The sequence below is a fragment of the Peromyscus maniculatus genome, chromosome 23 (genome assembly GCF_049852395.1).
Source record: "Peromyscus maniculatus bairdii isolate BWxNUB_F1_BW_parent chromosome 23, HU_Pman_BW_mat_3.1, whole genome shotgun sequence".
In the NCBI taxonomy this organism is placed as follows: Eukaryota; Metazoa; Chordata; class Mammalia; order Rodentia; family Cricetidae; genus Peromyscus; species Peromyscus maniculatus.
Genome location: NC_134874.1, coordinates 55,594,794 through 55,617,663, shown reverse-complemented (window position 1 = coordinate 55,617,663; position 22,870 = coordinate 55,594,794). Strand labels below are relative to the sequence as shown.

Genomic DNA, 22,870 nt, shown 5'->3' with positions numbered 1-22,870 from the left:
CCCACAAGGGTCGTGCTGACGAAGGGGGCCCCACCTTCTCAATATGCAAGAAGAAAAGGAGCTGTGGCCCCCTGGAGGTCCAGAAGCTTCCGTTTCATCCAGCTTGTCACTGTTCCGCAGAACCATGCGGCCCACTTACAGAGGAAACGCTCATCCCGAACATCCTTGCACCGGGGCATCTTACTCATAAAAAACAGACAAGCAGTTCCGGGGCAGCCATTCGAGGCTCACCTTCAAACAAAATGAAATTTATTATATGTAATTAAGCCCGGAGAGGGGATAGAGTTTTTAAAAAATGCTTTTAAGATAATGATCATTTTTGTTGGTGTTTTTGTGTATTTGTTTGTTCTGTGTTTTGTTTTTTGCCATGACATCACGGGAAATCCCCAAAGGAAAGGGGGAAATTTACTGGGTGTACTTACAAAGCATCTCCTTTGTGTGGTTATAGTCTATGAGAGGATGTGCTGGGAGAAGAGAGAGCTTTTCTTCCAGTGGAAAAATGGTTTTCATAGCAAAATGAAGCAACGCTGAGTTGCATTTCCTTGTTCGAGCTTGAGGGGAAAACCTGCGTCCACCACACGGCCCACATTGTCTGAATTCCTCATCATGTATGCCTCCCAGCTGGTTAAAATACACCTGCTTTCTGTGACCCAGAATCTGACCTGCTTTTGGTAAAGAACCTGATGGGTGCTTTCACGCTCTACGTGCTGTTTCAGGACACAAATCAAACGTGGTAAGAAGGGGTCACGTATGATAGCTCAAGCCCCTTAAAAACCGTCTGGGTCCCACAGAAGCTCGAGGATTAAGTAAATCCCTCCCCCACACCTGTTTCTCCCAGGAACTGTGTTCTGTGTGGTTTGTCCCCTTATCTGTGGTCCTGGCCTTTGAGGACATGGGAACCTTGCAGAAGTGCTGGCATCTTGCGGGGGGCACCTTTGACAGCGGAGCTTCCAAGAGACCCAGCCTTGTCGGCAGCTGGGAGGTCAAATGTGGCAGCTCCCAACCTCCAGCCCCAGCCCTGGGTGCTGTCTTCATTGAAGCCACTTACCTAGGACAGTCACTTCTAGCTGACAAAAGACCCACATCTCCTGCTCTGGTAATGTGGGTGACCTAAAAATATCTAGCTTAACAATACAGTTGGGGGGCTGCCCCATCGGGCTGTAGCGCTAGTGTTAAGATCCATTTAAATCCCTCTCCCAGTTACAGTCATCCGGTTCTTAGGTTTCTTCAGGGATTCCTGGTGGCAGAGACACTTCTCTGGGCTCCAGGGTCCAGCACGGAACAAGAGCAACCCGGACTTCAAGGTCACTTCTTGTCACCGTGAGAGGCGATCTCAGGTGCCTCCTGGGTCAGGTTGCAGATGTGCCAGCCAGTGTCAGACATACCAGGCGATGCCACCAAGGGCCGCTTTCTCATTCAATACATGTTCTCCTGGGGCCACACAGAAGGCCACATCTGGCCTCTGCTTCTGTGCCTATAGAGCATCCTTTGGGCCAGTTCTGAGCGGCCGTACTCATAGGCACGGGTGCCTGAGATGTCCTTGTGGCCTCACTGCTGAGGCAGAGGAGGCGGATGGAAAGCAGCTGTGGCAGAAATAACTCGGAGGGTCCCTATCGCTTTCTTCCTTGGCATTTTCTTTCTTTCTTCTTTTCTATTCCTCAGAAGGAGGCAGAGCTCGAGAATTCTTTCAGCCCTCCTCCATCCCCACGCCATCCCCACATAGCAGTGGTCCCCATGTTCTCCATCACTGAAGTCATAGTGCAGGCTGCCTGTGGATGTTGCCAGAGCCTTCCCGCCACTGGGGGCTGTCCGTCCTCCTCCTGAGGCCTAGGAACAAGCATGCTTTAGTGCAGGGCTACTGTGTGCCAAGTGAATGCAGGCAGAAGCATCGGCATCAGAAAGCCACCCTGTAGTTTAGAGAGATCCTTAGCCCTCTGGAAAGAGACATGATCATCCAGGTTTTCCCCTCAGACCTTTCTTGGCACCCTGACCCATCCAGCAGGGTGGAATCCGTCCCTCTCAGCCTCAAACAGGGAGCCGATCTCAGTGAAGAAGAAATCTCATGACGCCTAGCATAGCGCGGAGACCCTTGGTACAGGCGAGGAGGATAAAGGAATTACATACGGAGGATGCTCTGAATATATGAATTGATTGAGCAAATTTAAAATTCAATTTGAATCATGTGAGAAAAATGAACAAAACAGAAAAGAACATGCCGAGGTGTTGGGCTTCCGCCAGGTACAATCCGTCCTGTTGAAGAAAAGTCATCCTGACACTTACATGATAAGATAGGCTATTCAGGGCTGTTATGATAAGCATCAGGACCTTTGCAATAGGGAGAAAGATTAGCTGCCTCCGTGACAGCAGACAGCTGGGGATTAATGGCCAATGATCAGGGTTGGAGCAGAGGATAGACAGTCACCAGGAAGAGAGAACCATGACATTGGTGTTCCTACATGGACTCCTGGAACTCCTGTGGAAGGCAGGCCAGTGTGAAAAGATATGAGGGGACCTTGCTATAGCTCTCAGCCAAGGCGAGACCCAGAGACCAGGCCCAGACAGAGTTTGGTTCAGTACCAAGTTACATTTGTCACAGGTTAATGGACCTGTGTCTCTCTGGAAGAAATGAGGATGTCAGTACAGGATATTAAAGAGGGATCTAATAAAATGTAGGGAGCAGAGGACGCCCTGAATGAGTGAAGTACTGAATGAATGTGTGTTGCTGATACTGATACAGCTATGTCTAGGAACCCCAAAGCCAGAGACCCATGGGGAAATGGCAAAGTCTTCCTCTGGTCAGTGTGAGCGTACTGACAGGATGTACGTAAAAATGTCCACCGTAGCTTCCTTAGCCTGAATGTTGACGGTGTGTGCAGAAAATATCCACTGCAGCTCTCCCCAACCATCCAATGTTGGTGGCCTGAAGACTGCTCCTGTACAGAGACGGCTCCTACCCACGTAGTTAAACCTGCCCCTTGTTCAGTTGAATACAATACCCCCGATTCCCTGTTTATCCATATACATAACCCCTCTTCCTTGTCCAGCTGTATATAATAACCTCACCTCCCTGTTCAACTCTAAAATAAGCATGATGAACTTCCAGGGTGCTGCAGTTTCTCCAGCAGAGAGCCTAAACCACCCCCACCTGATCCCCCCCCCTCTCTCTCTCCACTGTGTGTGTCTGTCTTTTATTCATCCCCTTGCTGACCCCAGGAAAGCCCAAGTCCCTGGAGGCTGCACAGGACACAGAAATAAAAAGAGAGAAACACTGAAAATATTCCACTGAAATTTGGGGAGGAAAAGGCTCAGTACATCAATGTACTCAGTGGACAGTCTCACCAATAGAATGGATCAAGTAGAAGACAGAATGTGAGGGATGTAAGACAAAAGAAATGTTAGAGCATTCAGACAAGGACAAAAATAAGTATGAACAGAGCTTATAAGATCTGTGGGACTTCATTTAAAAACCAAATGTGTGATTCATGGGCATAAATAATGAAGTTCAAACCAGAACCACAGAGAATTATCCAATAAAACCTTAGCAGAAAGGTCTCTAAATCCAGGAAAGACAGTGGCTGTGCAACCTTCTAGTTTTAATACCACACAATGTAGTGACTTCAGTGTCATACTCTTGCCAGTAGACAGACCAGCCAGACCTCCCAAAAATTAGCAGCAAAAAGCCAGGGTTAAGTGACCTTGTAGTTCAGATGGACTTAGTAGACATCTGCAGAGTACGTGACACAGCCACTAAAGAACACACATTCTTCCCAGCAGCCCACAGTGCTTTCCCTGAAGTAGTGCACATTTGAAAAGACAAGCCACGTCTTAAACAAATACAAGAAAATTAGGGCTAGGAAGATGACTTACTAAGAGCAGAGGACCCACGTTCAGTTCCCAGCACCTTCATGGGCAGCTCACAACCATAGTTTCCTGGGCTCTAATGCCCCTCTGGGCTCCTCGAACACCACACACATGTGATGCACAGACGCAGATGCAAACATACACATAAAAATTAAGAAATGAATAAACATTTTTTAAAAAACAGAAATCTAAAATGAAAACAATGCTTCTCAAGCCCTTCAAAATTATTAACAAGCCAAATCCAAAATCAGCAAATGAAAATCAATAATAAAGATGAAGGCAGACATTAACGAAATGTAAGTAAATACAAAGCAATATGAAAAAAAAATCAATAAAGAGTTGGTTGGTCCTTTGGTAAGATAAACGAGATTGTTATATCCTTAGCCAAAGTAACCAAAAGGAAGAAAAGACTCAAATTACTAAGGTTCTGATGGAAAAGGAGGCATCACGACAGACACCAAGGATACTCAGAGGATCCTTAAAGTATGCTTTGAAAATCTGTTCCAGTAATCTGGAAAAAAAAATGAGAAAAAGAATGGATAAGTTCTAGACCTACCCAGACTAAACTAAGGAGTTATAAATAATTTAAACAGATTGATAGCATGTAGTGAAACTGTAGCAGTAATAAAATGTCCAAAGAAAGAAAGGAAGAAAGGAAGGAAGGAAGGAAGGAAGGAAGGAAGAAAGGAAGGAAGGAAGAAAAGGAAAGGAAAGGAAAGGAAAGGAAAGGAAAGGAAAGGAAAGGAAAGGAAAGGAAAGGAAAGGAAAGGAAAGGAAAGGAAAGGAAAGGAAAGGAAAGAAAAGAAAAAGCTGTGGTCCAGATGAATTCACAACTGAATTCTACCAGATGTTTAGACTGCTGATACAAGCCTTCCTCGAACTGATTCATAAAATAAACGAGAATAAAACAAAAAAGCATGCTTCTAAATTAATTTCATGAGGCCAGTACTTTCCTGATGTTAAAACCAGATTAATGCCTCTCCCCTTCACCCCTCAACACTTGTGACAGTCAGGAGAGCTGACCTTGCCCTCACCAACTGCAGCACACGAGTGTGGACCCTGCACCTGACCTGGGCAGCAGAATAGAGTTAACCATGTCGACAAGGTGCAGGTGAGCTGGCCCAAATGATGTGAGCAAGCAACGGAAACCTGGCCTTTCCCCTCATCTGCCTTGTGGTTGGCACCTCCCTTTCCCCCACCCCTCTCTACCTGTGGCAGGTGGGAGAGCTGACCCTGAGGTCATGAGAGTGGGAGAGCTGGCCCTGCCCCTCACCAGCTGCAGCACTAGGGAGAGCAGCCCTGCACCTTGCCTGGGGAGCACAGTGGAGCTGACCCTGTTGGAGGGGACATGGGTGAGCCGGCCATGAGGGCATGAGAACAGGAGAACCAGCTTTGCCCCTTACTGCTTGCTGCACAGAGCTGGCTAGCTGGAGCAGAGCCAGAGAGCTCCCCCAGTGATGAGGATGAGGGAGAACTGACAGGCTGACCAACGCAGCTACCACCCAGGCCCAGAACCAGGGCTGTGAGTTGGCTCACCCCAAGATCACCCCATCTATGTCTGCTGGAGCACGTGAAGAGCCTGGTCCTGCAAATCCAAAGCTGCGGGGTCTCCATGACACAGGGCAACAGCAAGATGTCCGAGAGGAGTCCCAGTGAGGGCCCAGCAGAAGCCAGAGACCTCGAATCAGACTAATGACTCACCGCAAGTGAAGATGTGTGACCTGAGGGGTACATGTGTGAATTACAGTGTCACACTGCAGCTTCTGTGATGAGATTTTTTTCTTTTCTTTTAAATTTTACTGTATTTTTGTTTTTGTGGGGGAGGTTGCAGGGGCAGAGGACAGAGGCAAAGGGAAGAGAAGCTGAATAGGATCCAGGTGCATGATATGAAATCCACAAAGAATCAATAAGAAGCTAAAAACAACAGATAATGACACAATGAAGAGGGAGGAAGGAAAATAAAATTATAGGATAATCTTCGTGAGATACAAAGGTGCAAGAATTGTCAATAAAATACTTGCAAACTGAATCCAACTCAAATCAAAATCATCCACCACCATCACCAAGGGGGCCTCATCCCAGCATGCAAGATGGTTCAAAATACCCATTGAGCATCTTGCTGGTCTCACACCATGAGGCTTTATTCAGCTATAAAGAAGAATAAAATTAGCCAGGTGTAATGGGGCACACCTTTAGTCTCAGCACTCAGGAGAGGCAGGTAGTCAAGGCCAGCCTGATCTACAGTCTCCATAGGGAGTTCCAGGACAGCCAAGGCTACATAGTGAGGCCCTCAAACCCTCCCACTCCCCCCCAAAATAAAATATATCATTTCATAGAAGAATAGATAAACCTGGAGGTCACTGTATTGAGCACAAAGAGTCAAACTCAGAAGGACAAACAAGCATGTTTCCATTGATTTGTAGACCCTGGATTTTTCTATGATACGTGAAAGTACTTGTCTGTATGATGTGCCAGCTGAAGGAAAAGTGTGGGGGGGGGGGGAGACGACTAGTTGGAGAGATGGGAGGGGATGGGAAGGGGGAAATGAAGTCACGGTCACTGGACCTCCTGATTAAGGGGGCCAGAAGGAAGGAAAAATTCAAAAATTGTGCTCACTCACCATTCGTGGGATGACGTCTTAGCGACCATAAATGCCATTTAACGATGTTAGTACAGCACTCAGTCTCCATGTTTAGAAGATCACCCTGGCAACTGGGCAAAGAATGGGATCATAGGAGAGGTCGAAGGGGATGGATGTAGTCGTTTGGGGGCTGTTGACATAACCTAGACAGGGTGTCAGTGAAGGAAGGTTCAGTTAGCTCTGCTGTCGCTGTGATAAACACTGACTAAGAGCCACATGGGGGAGGAAAGGGCTTATTTGGCTTTTGAGCTACAGTCCATCATTAAGGGAAGCCAAGACAGGAACTGAAGCAGAGACCGACCACTGGGGAATGAGCTATACTGGCTTGCTTTCTCTGGCTTGTGGAGCTACCTTTGTTTATATCCTAGGCCCACCTGCCTAGGGATGGCACCGCCCACAGTGGGCTGAGACCTCCTACATCAATTAAGAAAATGCTCCGAAGACATAAACCTATTTGCTCTGGGCATTTAATGTGCCTAACATGCTGGCCATCGTAGCTTACTAGCAGATCATATTGTACATGTCTCTCCTCTTGTAGCCACAGGGCTAACTGGGAGCTGGAATCACTGCCACTAGTTAACATAATACTGGAGAACTGAGCTGCATACCGCCTACCCAAGAAAAATCCAAATTCAGATTTCGTAGCACCGTGTCTAAGTGTGTGTTGCTTTCATACCATTTATAAAGTCAAATACTGGAAGCATTGTAAATCAGGGAACAGTTGTTAGGCCATACTTGCCGGAGCTGGTGAGAGGAAAAATGGGGGGGGGGGGGGGTACGTCCTTGTCTGTTGGTTCATGTTGAGTGAACTGAGGTGCCATGACGAGAATGAGGAAAACCAAGACAGTTTCCAGCTGAGAAACTGGGCCCACCCTCCACTGAGGGTACGGTCCAAGCCACCAGCAGGCTCTGCCGTATTAAACGAACCTACTGATTTTCATAGCAAGGCTGGGCTTATTAGCCAGGTTGCCTAAAATCTGTGTTTTTAATGAGGCAACCAGCTACACTGTGCGGCAACTCAACAACCCCTTTGGGGATGCCCCCCCACCTTGTTTTGCTTAAATGGCATTTTTAAGAAGACAGGAGCATAACTCTGGTTGACAGGATGTATCGATATGTTCATTATGTAGGGGGAACGTTGTCATGTCATATTTGCAACGTACAATGACTTTCTGGTCTTTGAAAAAATTGGTACCTTGCAAAATTTATCGTTAATACATCAGGAAAGGGAGCGAAAATATCTTGGTTGACATCTCGTGCTGTCAGATTTAAAATGAAATAAATAACCCAGTTTGTGCTTCTATGCTGACGGAATTCGGGATCTTGCCTTACAAGTATCAGGAAACAGACTGGAGTTGTTTGCAAACCAAAAACCTTGTAGATTTGTGTGGTTGTGCCCAGTTGTGGTGAGGGATGTCGTTTAGATGTTGTCTCAATTACTTTTCTGTTGCCGTGGACCAGGGTGACTTGAAAGAGTATATTTTAGCTTCCGTTTCCAGAGGGATAGAGTGGAGCCGGAGAGATGGTTCAGTGGTTCAGAACACTTGCTGTTCTTGTAGAGGACCCACGTTGGGTTTCCAGCTCCCGTGTGGCAGCTCACAACTACTTAACTCCAGTCTGGAGTTCGAAGCCAGCTTGGTCTCTATAGAGTTCCAGACCAGCCAGGGCTATACAGTGATACTCTGTCTCACCAGTCCTTTACAAGAGAGCAGCCAGTGTCCTTAGCCACTGAGCGGTCTCTCCAGCTCCAACATCTCAAGCTTTTTTAAAATTCATTTTACATACCAATCAAGGGTCCCCCTCTTCCCTCCTCCCGCCCCTCCAGCCTCCCCCTCCCAACCCACCCCCCATCCCCTCCTACAATGAAGGTCGGGCCCAAGCTTTTTAAAGAATGAAAAGCCACCATGCTGCTTTCGGAACCTGTGAAGCCACGGTTCCAATTTTTCCAAACGCCGGCCGGCTAAGCCCTTTCCTGCTCAGCTTTGCGAAGCTAAGCCTCTGCGGTTATGGGAGCACGTGGGGGTCCCTGGAGTTTTGTTTATTTTGTTGGTGGAACTTGGGCCTCACATAAGCTACGTGCACGCTCTAGCACTGAACTAGATTCCTAACCCTGGAGAACTCCTGTTCAGAATGTAGAACCTTTCATCCTCTCCCTTCACCACCATCATAGAGGACCAATTTCTCTTCCCAAGTAAGTTTCACTGCCTGTTCCTCCATCCAGAGTCAAGCCCCAGCTTCAAAGGTCCCCAAAGGAGGGGCTGTCTCCTCCTTACCAGCCCCCCCCACACACACACATCCAGATTTCTTCCTCAAAGGATGTTTTTCAATGGGAAGGATCACTTCCTTTCAGGGCCACCTCCTCCTTCCTCCCAGTGGTCCTCAGGTGATGATGATGTCACTCAAGCATGTGGATTCTAATAGCCATCCCCACCCAGCAAGGTGAGAGGATTTCGGTCTGTGGCAGGAAACATACATAAGAGCTGATGTCTTTGGCCACATAGCAAGAAAGACAGACAGATGAGCTGTGTCAAAGGACGGAGGGACCACCGAGAAGTCGCTCCATAGGGTAAAGCTTCAGTATGCTGAGTATTTGAAAAGGTTAAATGCAATTAACCAAAAACATGTGCATGTTAAGACAAACACCAGTTCAGAATTTATAATAATGTCTGGAATGAAACTGGAGAAAGCAAACGCCACTGTCCGCAGCAGCCTCCTTGGGTTCTACTGCAGTACCATGATTTTATCCGAAATCAGCACTCCGAAGCAAAGGAATTAGCCTCCAGGTTGTCTTTCCTGGGCAAAGTATATTGCAAGGGATTGAATAATGAAGAAAGTTATTACTGTCTAGCTGAGGATCAAACCCAGGCTCTCGGGGATGCTAAGCAAGTGCACTACTGTGCTGAATGCCCGGCTGAGGAAATAACTTACATACAGATTCCAGCTAATAACTGTAGAAGGGCTACCCAGCCATCACGTGCTTACTGGCATGCCCACAGCCCCACATCTGTGAGACTGTTACCCCCTAGAACTGGGCTTGAGTCCAACCCAGACCTGAGAACAAATGAATCAGATTAGAGAGACTCCAAGAGGCAGGTCCAGCCTGTGGGGCATTCAGTGGGGCAGCTGGCCAGGTCTGAACAAGCCGATGACCTGAGGGAGAGAGGAAGAGTGGGGATTGTTGTCCAGAGGGGACAGGGGACTTGAACCTGATAGAATCCATGAACAAAGAACGGGAAAAAATACAGATCAGCAAAATTTTGTCTTAGAGTTGGGTATTAGAGGCCAAAGATACAGTGTCCATTTTATTAAATGTTCATTCAGTAGCATTGTAGTTAGATAAGGAAATGCCCATAAATTTTATCAATATATGCTGAAGTAAGTAGGACTTTGCTGTAGAACACTTATGAAAAGGAGGGGGGAAAAAAAGAAAATTTTAAAGAGAGAAGGAGAAAATAAGTTGACTTTTTAGTTTCTGAGAATTGCAGCAGAGCTAGCTGCTCAGGAGCCTTTTCCTTTGTTAAAAAAAAAAAAAAAAAGGTCTTGCTAAATTGGCCCAGCTGTACTTCAATCTGCTCTATTAGCCAGGCCAGTCTTGAACTTGCAATCCCCCTGCCTCAGCCTCCCAAGCACCTGGGGTCACAGTCCCTTGCTACCAAGCCCAACTAAAGTCCTAATGATTATTACTAAATCTGGGATGATGAAAATAACAGACAGAGCCGGGCAGCGGTGGCGCACGCCTTTAATCCCAGGACTCGGGAGGCAGAGGCAGGCGGATCTCTGTGACCGAGGGCAGCCTGGTCTATAGAGCAAGTTCCAGGACAGCCAGGGCTACACAGTGAAACCCTGTTTCGAAAAACCAAAAAAAGAAAAAAAAAAATGGATGAAACAAAATGTGCCAAAGTTTTGTGAACCGTTGGGACCGGAAGTGGGCCTCTGATGGTTGTTTTCATTGCTATTTTTGAGTGTGCTTCTCATTTTGATTGATGAGAGGGAAGCTATTCTAGAGGAGAACGCTGCTGAAGCCTGGGCAGCTGACCCTGGAATTCTATCACCTATCACCGGTGAGATTTCAGAATGGGGCAAACAAACCCCCACCCCCGGCCACGGAGGAAGCCTAAGCCCCGCCCCCTTCCTTATGCCAATCTCCATCTCACTGCCTTGGACCAGGCATTTGCGAGGACTGTGGCCTGCCTATCTTCTAGGAGCGAGTAGCAGTTTTCTAATAAGGCGGAGTATCCTGGCCTAGAAAGAAGCCATTTCCTTCAGGATGAGGAGTGTTGGCCCGTGGAGGCGCCTGTTACCCTCCAGCTCCCTGGAGCTTGACTGCATCCAAGCTTGCGCTGCAGGGACTATTGGCCTCCAAGAGCATGCAAGCTGCCAGTGTTTACTGTGCTTTTAAAAATACACTTAAAATTTTTCATAACTGCTTTGGGGGGGGGGGGTAGTGCTGGTTATTTTGAGACAAAGTTTCACAGTGTAGCCCAGGCTGACCTGGAACTCACTATGGAGCTTAAATGAGCAGGAAACTTGTGGCAATCCTCCTGTCTCAGCTTTCTGAGAGCTGGGGTTACAAATGTGTGCCACCATTCTTGGCTTTAACTACATTAACTATTTTTAAATGCATCGTTCAGAATTGTTAAGTACGTTTGTGTTATTTTGCAATATCTGTGTGTGCGTGTGCGCAGATATGCCTGAGGAGGCCAGAGTTCCGTCCCCTTCCATCTTTTTTTTTTTTTTTAAGCCGGAGTCTGTCACTGAACCTGGAGTGTCTGCCCAGGAAGCCCCAGGAATCCTCCTGTCTCAGCACCCCCAGCTTTTCTTTCTTTTTTCTTTTTTTAATGTAGGCGCTGGAGAGCCGAACTCATGCTTACACGTCGAGCATTTTACCCCCAGCTGTCTCTCCAGAGCCTGCAAGGTCTTGTGACCTTGTGAAACACTGAACAGACTTTCCCCACCCCCACCCCCAGCCGGGCCGCTAGGGCGCCACCCTTCTATTCTGTCTCTGAGTTTTGCTGACGCAGGGCGCCTCAAACAGCTCCAGCAGTCCCACTCACAGAATTGGGGATGGTTCTCTTCCTGTCTGAGTGTTTGGGGGCTCATTTGCATGGCGTGGGCTTTCTTTGCACATTCTCTTATATAAAGTTACAACTTTATATATTTATATAAACATACAACTCCATGTCCCGTCAATGTCTTAAATCTTTACCTGGGGTATGGGCTTCAGTTTTGCAATGAACCACAGACCCTCCTCTGGTGGCTTCTGCTGTCCATGTGCCTTGTAAAGACATTTCCAGCCTGCCTCTCTGTGGGCCTTTTTGTACCATATGCTAATTATGGGTTCTCTGGGGCCTCACGCCTCACCTTGTTCCTCTGCTTCTCCCCAGCCTGGGAACACAGATTTAGCTTGCCCCAAATAATGTGTTCTAATATGGAAATTCTTCCAAGAAAGTCTTAAGAGTCACAGAACAAAAAGAAAAGTCATTGCTCGAGGTGTTTTTCAAATTGGAAGCATCGGGGGTTCACAGCTAAGTAGGGAAGTGTCTGCTATAGGTCTCCAATGCGACCTGGTGACGTCCTTAGTGTCTGTGTTGGTGGAGGCTAAAAATGGGTGAGGACATTCCAGAAAGTTTCACATGACAGTCACATGTTAGGTCAGCCACAGAGATGGACAGCGATGGCTAAAGGTAGCTCAGCAATTTGACTCTGGATCTGCAACATTCCAACTCAACAGTCATGATGCTTTAACCAACTAACAGTAGATAACCTTTCACATGGCTATGGCTTCTTTTAAAGTATCTTTTATTCATGGTGTCATTTCCTCAAAGTTCAGCCGTACTGTAGTATGTGTCCAGTCCCCTTTCTGAGGATGGCGGTGTGGCTCAGTGGTAGAATGTCAACAACAGTGGATATGCCAATGATTTTTTCTTCCTTTTGCTAAGCCAAGTAATATTCCATTGCATATATATTCCACATTTTCTTTTAACCTTCATCCACCCGTGGATACTCGGGCTGCTTTTGCCTTTTGAACCACTGTTCATGCTGCTCTGAATAAAGTGTGTAAAACCACCGCTCTGTACACAGTGACTTTTGTCCCACGGTTTCGGGAGTTCTAGGAAGCCTCAGCCCGGGTAAAAGGTCAAGGTGCACGAGCGTCCTTCCCTCTGAGGGGCTGCTCCGATAGCATCTCCACAAAGCAGAAGCCTCATGTCTTAGTTACTTTGCTGTTGCTATGAAGAGTCACCATCACCAAAGCAACTTATGAAAGCATTTATTTGAGAGTTTGCTTTCTGTTTCAGAGGGTGAATCCATGACTGTCACAGCTGTTATCATGGCGGCAGGCAGGCAGGCAGGCATAGTACTGGAGCGGTGTGAAGAGCTCACATCTGACACACAAGCAGGAGGCAGAAAGGGTAAGTGCTGGGAATGACATGGACTTTTGAAACCTCAAAGCCCGCTCCCAGTGACACACCTCCTCCAGCAAGTCCACACCTGCTAATCCTTCCCAAACAGTTCCACCAACTGGAGACCAAGGGTTCAAACACATGAGGCTGTGGGGGCCGTTCTCATTCCAGCCACCACACCCAGCTCCCCACTCCACAGGGCCTGCATGGTGGATGGTTCTTGCATTTCCCCTATACATTTCATTTGAAAGCAAACCAAAAAGTGTTCCTAATAATGAAGTGCAGATGAAGAGACTCAAGAGTGGGAACTCTCTCATCCTCTTGCCTCCCACTCCATGGGGGTGGGCTGCTGAGACAGAGCGTACCTCTAAAACATTATTCCAAAACTACCCAATGTGTGTATGTGTATGTGATGTGTGTGTGTGTGTGTGTGTGTGTGTGTGTGTGTGTGTGTGTGTGTGTGTAGGGCATTGTTTTTGCTTTTGAGAAATCGTCTCAGGCTAGCCTCCACCTCACAATCCTCCTGCTTCTAGAGTGCTGAGTGTACAGGTGTGTGCCACCATATCCAGCAAACATTTGCTCTGTGTTTGGGGGTAAAAGTCTGCTTGCTCCCTCAACAGCAAGCCCCTTTGTGTAGTGGGATGCCTTGAAAATGTGGGGCGGGGGTGCTGTTTCCGTGCGTGCAAATGATGCTGAATTTAATGTCCCATCCATGTGCCCTTGCTTGTTGGTTTGAGCCCCGCTGTGGGGTGGAAGAGGAAGTGCTGGGCCAAAGAGCATGGATATTTAATAATTTTTTAGTTCTAGTCACATTGCTGCCCTAAAGATTCTCCTGCTTCATCTGCTAGGGGTTAAGAAAGGCTTGCGTTTATTATTTCAACACTGGGGCAGACAGTCCAGTCTATTCTTATTTGATCACCAAATAGTCCTCTCTAAATCCACAAGGCTTCTACTACTTTATTAAAACCTGTTGGAAAGTCTGCTAGGTTAATGAGTTTGCCTAACTTTAGCATGCATTGTCTGCTTATAGCCTTAGGCAAATTTCCTTTTTAAAAAAAGTAATTGTGTATTCTTTTAGATTTATTTGAGTGTGAGTGTGTGTGTGTGCTTTGTGGGTACCAGGCCAAGTACTGTCTTGTCCAGGCACTGGAGGCAGTTATAAAGCTTGCAGCAGTGGTGATGCATCCTGGCGGGCTCACTCCACAGCACCTGCATTCAACGTGTCCACGGTGTCCAGCAGCGGAGGTGCTGACTCCCAAAGGGATGATGCCCCGTGGCTGTCACAACTTCCGTGTGGTCTCCCGGCTACCTTGTTTCTCCTGATAACTTCAGCAATTGCGGAGGGGAGGACCCAGGAGGATGATGTTTATGCAAATGTCAGAAGAGGACATTTGATCCCTTCTAGATCTGGAGTTACAGGTGGTTGTGAGCTGCCCCAGGAGGGTCCTGAGAACAGAACCCAGATCCTCTGGAAGAACATCAAGTGCTCTTAACCACTGAGCCATCTCTGTAATTTTATATTTTTGTTGATGATAAGTTTTGGGATTTTTCTACTGAAAAGCTAATTTTGTAAATATTTGAGCATTTTACTTCCAGGGTTGTGTAAATACATCTTAAAATACAAAGTCTCTTCTTTTGTTTTTCTTTTGAAGAAAACTTTTGGCTCTTGCCCCTTCTGGTCTTCATTTTGAAAAAAAAGTACAAGCTGACTAGAAAGTTCGAATCCCATAAAAGACTTTTGGGCCATTTGCTTAGGGGAAATACCTTCCTCCTACCCCAAGTTAATCGTAAGTATTTAAGATTCTTGAACGGTTTGTGTAAGGCAGCGACCTTACAGTTATAGCAGTATTTTACGTGTAAAGATGTCATCAAATGAAGCCCAAGCAATTGTTCAGGGCATGAAGATTTGCCCACGAGCCCTCCCGTTGGCAGTGGAGTCCCTGGGCAGAGAGACCTTGTCATCAGTCGCATTTATAAATACGTTTACTCCTTAGCCAGACAGGCGGCCAGGGCTGGATCAGAGGCCAGCTCGCCTCGGTCCACCCCCACTCCCCACCCCGGGTCCCCGCGGGTCTCCTTTTGTGTGTGCCCTGCGTCCTTTCAAGGCGTGTCTGCGCGGTACAGAGACGGTGCCACACCCAGAGCAGCGGGGCTGTCTGCTCCCGGAGATGCCACTGCCAAAGGATGGGTTGTCAGGCGACAGTTCATTCCGCCTGGCGCTGAGGATTCCCAGCGACGAGGTGGCCTTCGCTGCTGCTGCTGCTGCTGCTGCTGCTGCCGCTGCTGCCGCTGCTGCCGCCGCCGCCGCCGCCGCCCCTCCCTCGCAGGAGGATTTGCCAGCCGCCCCGCCCTCTCCTCCCGGGTCCTCCCCTCCGCAATTGCTGAAGTTATCAGAGAAATAAGGTAGCTGGAAGACCACATGGAAGTTGTGACAGCTCCACGGAGCGTCCTTTGGGGAGCCAACACCTCGGCTTAGGGACTGCGGCTGACCCGTTGAATGCAGGTGCTGTGGAGCGAGCCCGCCGCCGGGATGGGCCACCGCTGCTGCAAGCTTTATAACTGCCTCCAGTGCCTGGACAAGACGGTACCTGGCCTTCCCTCTCCTCTCTTCCCCTCCTCCTTGGTCGGGGCAGAGAAGGTGCGAGCATCCACCTCTGCCCCCCGCCCCCCGCACCTCCCTCGCATGCCTGTGTGCTTTGTTGGTGAGCAGGAAGCTGCCGGTTCTCCTTCCAGGGTGCTGGATCCTGAGTGGTGCTCACAGAAAAGCATCTGCTTTCCCCCGGGCTCTGCGGGGCCTTACATAATGTGTTCCTGCAGGCTCAGATAAAACTGTTGCATTTTGCAGACATAGTGGGAAGGTCTTGAAATCCAAACTGCCAGGGGAATCCTGGGAAGGTTCTTAGTGCATTTTATGTACCTGGGAAACCTAAGATGCTCTGGTGTGGTGGGGATGTGGGTCAGCTAGGCACAATGTTTTCACTAAGCCAAAGTGGAACTTCGGAAGTTTATCACTCCAAGTTTAAAGGGCATCTCCTCCTGGGATTGATTGTCCATGTCAGAGAGGGAGGCACAGGGGTCTAGTTCGCTATGTGACTTTCCCGTCACAAAGTGGAAGCATGGGGCCAACACTTGGTGAGCTAGGGAGTGTGAAAGAAAATCCACAGCCGGAGAACAGAAATGGAGTCAGCAAGCACTGTGCAGTAGAAATTCAACACAAAGCTTGGCTTTGCTTTTGGCGCTTGCCTGGTCTGGGCTCTTGTAGAAGGGGGTGGGTGTTTTTAATTCCATCTCTAGATAACTACTAGCAAGAACTCTTCTTGTGCTATATATTTCATCAAAGATGCATGAAATGGAATCTCACGGGGGACGAGGAGCCTGAAATTGCCTCTTTTCTACCCACGTGGCATCAACTAGCTTGGGGTAGAGTGTGTGACCAGGTGACATGGAAATATATGGCTTAATTTAAAACTCGTTACAGGGCCGTCACTGGGGATCATCTTCTGTCAGTTCTGCTCATGAACCCTGACCTACCGCTCACACACCATCTCAGAAAACTTAACTGTCCCTTAAAACTCACCTAGGACTTCTGTTCGGGTGCAGACGTTCCAGTGAATTTGGCTTCTGTCGGCCAGAGGCAGAGCTTAAGCCATGTATGTGCATGTATGTGCTGTTGAGAAATAGACGCACAGGAAGCATCTATAGAATCCACACTGAAGCAGCTCTTTTCCAAGAGATGATGCCTGTGGAAAGAAGTCCAAGGGAACTTTATGACAATAGTTCACTAAAGGGAAAGATAAGCCACATGCCGAGCAATATCATAAAGTCTGTACTTCTGAACTCAGATCTAAAGTTCCAGAAATAAAGCCAGACACGGAGATGTTGCCTGTCACCTCAACTGGGCTGAAATGGGTAAGGTGGGTAGGCAGAGAAGTCTGGGCCACCAAGGGCAGCATAATAAGATCATATATATATGAAATATATATACATACATATATATATATATATATATTACCTTTTGAATAGAGATTTTTCCAGGGGTGGTGCACACCTTTAATCCCAGCACTCGGGAGGCAGAGGCAGGCAGTTCTCTGTTTTTGAGATCATCCTGGTGTACATAGCCAGTTCCAGGTCAGCTTGAACTATAGAGTAAGACAGAAGAAGTAAGAGAGAGAGGGAGGGAGGAGGGAGGAAGGGAGGAGAGAGAGAGAGAGAGAGAGAGAGAGAGAGAGAGAGATATGAGCTTTGTTTGAGAAGATATATCCAAAAGTGAGCTTGCCCCTGTTTTCTCTTAAATCAAATTGCTAAAAATAATCTTCCTTATATCATTCCTGCAATTAAGGATTTTGGTAAATAATTCAGTGTTACTCATCTCTTTAGAAGTGTGATGTTTAAGTAGCTGTCATTTATTTTAGCTTGGAACCCCCAAATTTAGTGCTTATGCTCTGTGATAAAGTGTAAAACACTGAATTGGGTTCATGAGCCTTTTCATTATGCTCACGCCCATATTTCCTGTTTTTTTTTCTTTGCTGTGTTTCAGAATAGTATTCCTGCATCATGCTTAATAGATATATATTTATAGGGGCTCTTTAAAGAGTTGGGGGCTTCCTCTTTTAAAATCAAAGCAGGCATTTTGTGTTGTTGCTTTTCAGATAACGTCACAGGAAGTATGCCTGAATCCTTCTACCTATTGCCCGGGCATTGTGGTAGGAGATGTAAGATTTCCTCCACCTTTGGACATATCATCCCAGGAAGCCACGCCCTCTGTTAGTCCTCACAGCCGAGCATCAACATAGTTTGAAAATGTTAGTGTGTAGTAAAGATCATCAGAAAGTTTTCCTGATTGCTCTAGCCCAGATTTTCCCTCCAAAAATAAACCTTTTCTACTACATCACATAACTATGAAAGAGGACATTTGATTTTAAGAGCTAACGATTTTTTTTGCAGTTTGATTACACTGGAGCTAAGATATTGTTTTTTAAAATGGCGAGATGTGAAAGCAACACTTTAAGTCATTTCAGAGATGAGGGCTAAGAAAGCAGTGCCTGGGATTGTCTCTCTACCGTGATGCCCCGGGAGAAACTGTACAATACAATCTTCCTAAGAAACAAAATGAAAAAAAAAAAACCTGCTAAGTGAGAAAACGGTTCTTAAAACTGTCTGTGTTGGGCCTGGAGAGGTGGTTCTGTAGTTAAGAGCATTGGCTGCTCTTGCAGAGGACCTGGGCTCAATTCCCAGCACCCATGTGGTGACTCACAACCATCTGTAACAACAGTTCCAGGGGATCCAGTGCCCTCTTTTGGCCTCCTTGGGTACTGCATGCAGGTGCTACATATAAATACATGCAGGCAATCCACCTATACACATAAAATAAAAATAAATAAGTCTTTAAAAGCTATCCATGCTTGCTATCTTCCGACTTACCCAAAGCTCTCCAACTAGCCATATTTACCACTGCTTTCCTCCATGTCTTGTTGCTACAGACACCATCAAGGAATTATTTAGAAACATGCTAGCAGTCTGTTATCAGTTACTAATTCCCTGTGCTTTCCCATTTTCCAGGGAAATTACAGGTTGTATAGACAACAATGGCACATACAGAGCAATTAAACACTAGTCACAGACTAGAGGGTATTAAATGAAGGTTCTGGCCACTCCCCAACTCTGAAACAAGTTGGGAGAGAATCATAGACAAGGTTCTTGGAGATAGGGTGGAACTTTTGAATTACTTTTGTATGAATGAGGTGGGGTTTTATTAAACTGGCAAGGCGTGGAGATGTAACTACAAGCAAGGAGCACAAGAGAAAATGCGTTTGCTCACTGTGAGGAAACGCAAGAGGGTAGTTCTCACTTACAATAAACTCAGCAGAAAATGCAGTGCATAGAGAAGGCAGAGACTTCTCCATCCTGGAGCCAGGCTTGCATTTCTTAACTGGTATTAACTAAAGTGCAGGTCTGCCTGGGGGTCTTTGGTCTGGTGTGGTTCTTAGCAGAGACGCAGTCTGGTTGGAGGGGTGCTTTATGGTCACGCTTTTGGGAAAGTGACCAGAGGAAGGGAGAGTCCACCAAGTCCAGCGGTGTCCCCAGTGCAACATGAAGGGGTTCGCCTCCTCCATGCTGGCTCCCTGCCCCTCCTGCCTTCGCTCCAGAGTGCTCCTGCCTTGCGTGTCCGATTAGCATTCCTCCTCCCTGGACCCATCGGTCTCTGTCCTTTCCAGTTGCTCGTTAGCCATCCAGATGTGGATCCCCTCGTTATCTCCCTGCCGGGGTGATGCTCCCTCATTAGCCACCGTCTCTGGGGTAAACAAGATGTTTTCTTTTAACTAGTGATTCTCCCAGCATGCACGTGGGGAAAAGGCTGGAGCGACCTTTTAAGTTTAGTCAGTCTGGTTTCTTTACATACAGGGTTTTGAGTATACTGTTCACACAATTAGACACGGAAGTGTATGGAAGAGTATTAAAAAATGAGCAGGACTTTGTGTTGAGTGGGTTTCTATTAAATTTCATTTCAGAGTTGAAAAGTGGGTCATTATTCAAACACAGTAGCTCCGTGTTAATTATTTGGGAAGGAAATAATACTTATTGATTAACTCAAACATTATGTCAGCACTATCTTAAAGCTGTAAAACCCCACATCTCAAGGGCTTTCTCCTCAGAGCTCTGCAATAAATCTGGCCACATTTTTTCAATATTCGCACTGAAAATGAATGGTCTGTGCAGAGAAAGCCGGGGAAATCATTGTGGAGATGTGTGTGTTCACCTGAAGGTACCAAAGAAAATATTTCCTCAGTATGCCACCTTTTACCAAGTTGAATGAACCTACATTCATGGGTAAGAGGCAATGTTGTTTCAGATTAAGAGTGGAAAACTTAGTGTATAAGTGTGCCGGGTGTGAATTTTAATTCATAGTAGAAAGGACCCAGTTATTTCCTCAAATACCAGAAAGATCCCTACCCTCCTCTGTCCTCTGAGGCAGGGTCTTTCTGTACAGCCCAAGCTGGCCCAGAACCTGCTGTCGTCTGCCTCTGCCTCCCAAGCTCTGGGATCACAGGTGCCACTGCCCCGCCCCCCAGCCTTTCCACTTCCTATTGAACTCTTTGTGTGGCTTTTTGTGTAGCTTGGGAACAACATGGCCCACGTCACATGGTTGTTGCCCCAAGATCAGCGCTTACATAGAACAGGCTGAAACTGTTGGGAGGGGCCTGAGGAGATGGCCTGGCAGCTACAAGCACTGGCTGCTCTTGCAGAAGCCCTAGGTTTACGTCCCAGCACTCCAGGCAGCTCACAACTGCCTGGAGCTCCAGGGGATCCGGTGCATGTGGTCTCCACAAGCGCATGCTGTCACATGTGCATACCCACACATGCACAACACATAAATAAGTACAACATAAACATGTCGTTTTTAAAAAGTACAGCAAAGACTATTCTTAGACACACACACACACACACACACACACACACACACACACACACACACACCAGGCAAAGGAAATACATCTTAGAAGCATGCTCAGATGACAGTGAATTTCATAAGTTGCCCTCAGTACCTCTTGCGGACAAATAACAGTTCTTCCAGTGAATATTGCAGACCAGGGTCAGAAGTTACAAAGAAAAAAACCTATGGGCCCATCTGGTAGGGTGACAAAGGTTCCCAGAAGCCCCCGGTGTCATTGTGTTTCACGGGTTCTCCTGGCCTTTGCCTGGGAAGCTCCCTTCACAGACCCTGCTTGTTCCTCCTCCAGCCTCGGTTTAAATCTCCAAGACAGCCATCGCCTCCTGGGCTACCTCACACTATTCTGTAATTGCTTGTATTTCAGCTCACTCTGAGACACTGGCTTCTTGGAGGCCAAAATGCCATTTGCCTGGCAATAGTGGGCAACTCAGTCAGTGTGTGGTAGCATATAAGCTTCCTGTTTCTGGGGTCACTGGAGAAGCCGTCCGGAGATACTGGGGTGTAATCTTCGTCTTATTGATTAGTTGCTCATTCCGAGAGGGGCATGGATGTCTGATGCCCAGGTGTGGTCACACAGGTGATGTTAACTAGGAGAGACAGTTTCACTTCCTATTACCACTAGGTCCATGAGGTAGTTAGTGTCAGCCATCTAAACGGATAACTTCCGGTGACTAAGCGGGTTAAGGTAACAGAGTGTGGCAGACCGGCTTGGGGCTTGGACACATGTCCAGTTGCTTGGTGTTACGAGAATGAGTAGGTTCTGTGCTCTGCCAGGTGCGTCTAGCTAGGGAAGAGGGAAAAGGAATCCTCTGGAGTCTGTGGAAGACCATGGCATGGAGAGCCAGGTCTTCAAAGACAGGCAGGTTCCCTGGGGGGAGCAGACCTTCTGTGGCACCTACATTCAGGACTGGAGAGGAAGGGTGAGGTGGATGTTTCCTGGTCCCCGATCATCTTGGCTTCCACGGTGAAGATGTGTATGCCATACTGGAATACATGGAGAGCCAGCGCTGTGAAGGAGAGGTGCACAGTCAAATGGAGACGGGTCTAAGAGGCGGCCGCTGCTGACTTGGGGAGAACATGAGTGCTCCCCAAGTACCCATTGGAAGCTAAGCCTGTCTTAGACTAAACAGTCCCCGGAGAGGAGTGGCTTCCTTGGGTCCTGCAAGGCCTGGACTTCGTCACCGAGACAGTTTGGATGGTTGATACTGGTTTCTATATTTAGCCCTCTTGAGTGAACCCAGGAGCTCATGTGCTTGGCACCAGTTAGGAATTTTCCACACATTCCCCATTTAGGGAAGTGCTGATGTGACCCCCCCACCCACATCAGAGGGCGCCTTGCTCCTATCCCAATCCCCCCCCACCCTGTCATCACCCAGGGAACAGTGGGAAGAGTGACTTGAGATCCTCGTAGAAGGCATCTTAAGAGTCCCCAGAGACTGAGGGCCTCCCAAGATCAAGACTTCTGCTGGATTCTGTGGTCCCGTGATGGGTATGGGACATGTGCGGCAAGGACAGAACAAAGGAAGGTGTCCTTGGTGTTCATCTGGAAAATGCTGGTCCTGCAGTCATAGCTGTTGACTCTATTGCAGACGTCATGACGTCATTCTGGTTTGGCTTTCAGGAAACACAAAATAACTTGATGCATAAATTAGAAGATTGCTATCATTTCCAAAGCAAGCATTAAGGAAGAACGGCTCTTTCTCCGGAACAGGCAGAGCAGGCAGGCTGGCTTTGGCAAGCTAAAGCAGAGCCGAGCCAGCCTCTTCAGCAGGAATGTGTCCAGGGAAAGGTTTGTCTGGAACTGGCAGGGGGAAGCAAACAGCAACCCTAGCTGGAGTTACAACCCCGGAAGGCTGTGCTGAAGAGGCACCAGACATCAGAAATGTCCCCACATGCAAGCCACAGATCAGTTTCAAGGACCAGCATGGGTAGTCCGAGCTGTCAGGCTGGAGGCAGGGGTCGGGGGTACAGCTAGCGAATTTCCCACAGAGTCAGATGCAGTGGCAGCTCACCGGCTCTCCTCCGGTCAGATGGGACAAGTTGTGTGACCAGAAGTGCTAGATCCAATCCCTGTCCAATTTGGCTCTTGAGGCTACACCTATGCAAGTGAGGGGGAGGGGAGAATCTTGGTGTGCACAGTGTTTGGTGATACTTGGACCCTGGGATGAAACTCCCGCATCTCCCGTTTCTAAGTCAGCTGGTTCCTTTACTGCTCAGTCCCTGTTACCTCCCCACACATGGAAAGAAAGCCTGGGGCTCATTAACAGTCCCGGTGATTCTCTGAATCTGTACTTTCTGCAACCACGGCTTCAGCGAATTGACCATGGATCCAAACCATTGAGGAAAAATGCATTGGTGCTGAAAACGCAGAGGCATTTGGGTTTGGGGGGTCGCAATTGTTCCCTAAATAGTCCAGAGAAGCAGCTATTCGCAAGGAAGTTACACCGTCTTCGGTGTTATAAGCAAAGGGAGGTGGTTTTAACTCTACAGGAGAGCAGGTTCTCCGCATGTGGATTG

The 22,870-nt window shown here is 47.5% G+C and overlaps 1 protein-coding gene across 4 annotated transcripts in view; it reads left to right on the top strand.

Moving 5' to 3' along the window:
* The window catches only part of Mtus2 (microtubule associated scaffold protein 2), a 380,312-nt gene that overhangs the window by 306,903 nt on the left and 50,539 nt on the right, over positions 1-22,870 (top strand). The window contains exon 1 of one of the 4 annotated variants that reach the window (XM_006979621.4): positions 15,009-15,487. The exons of 2 other annotated variants lie outside the window; for them this stretch is intronic. In XM_006979621.4, coding sequence (XP_006979683.1) covers positions 15,401-15,487 — 87 coding nt within the window. In that variant the 5' untranslated portion in view covers positions 15,009-15,400. Of the gene's footprint in view, positions 1-15,008; positions 15,542-22,870 lie in introns of those variants that run through there. One more of the 4 variants, XM_042268372.2, reaches the window with a different exon arrangement.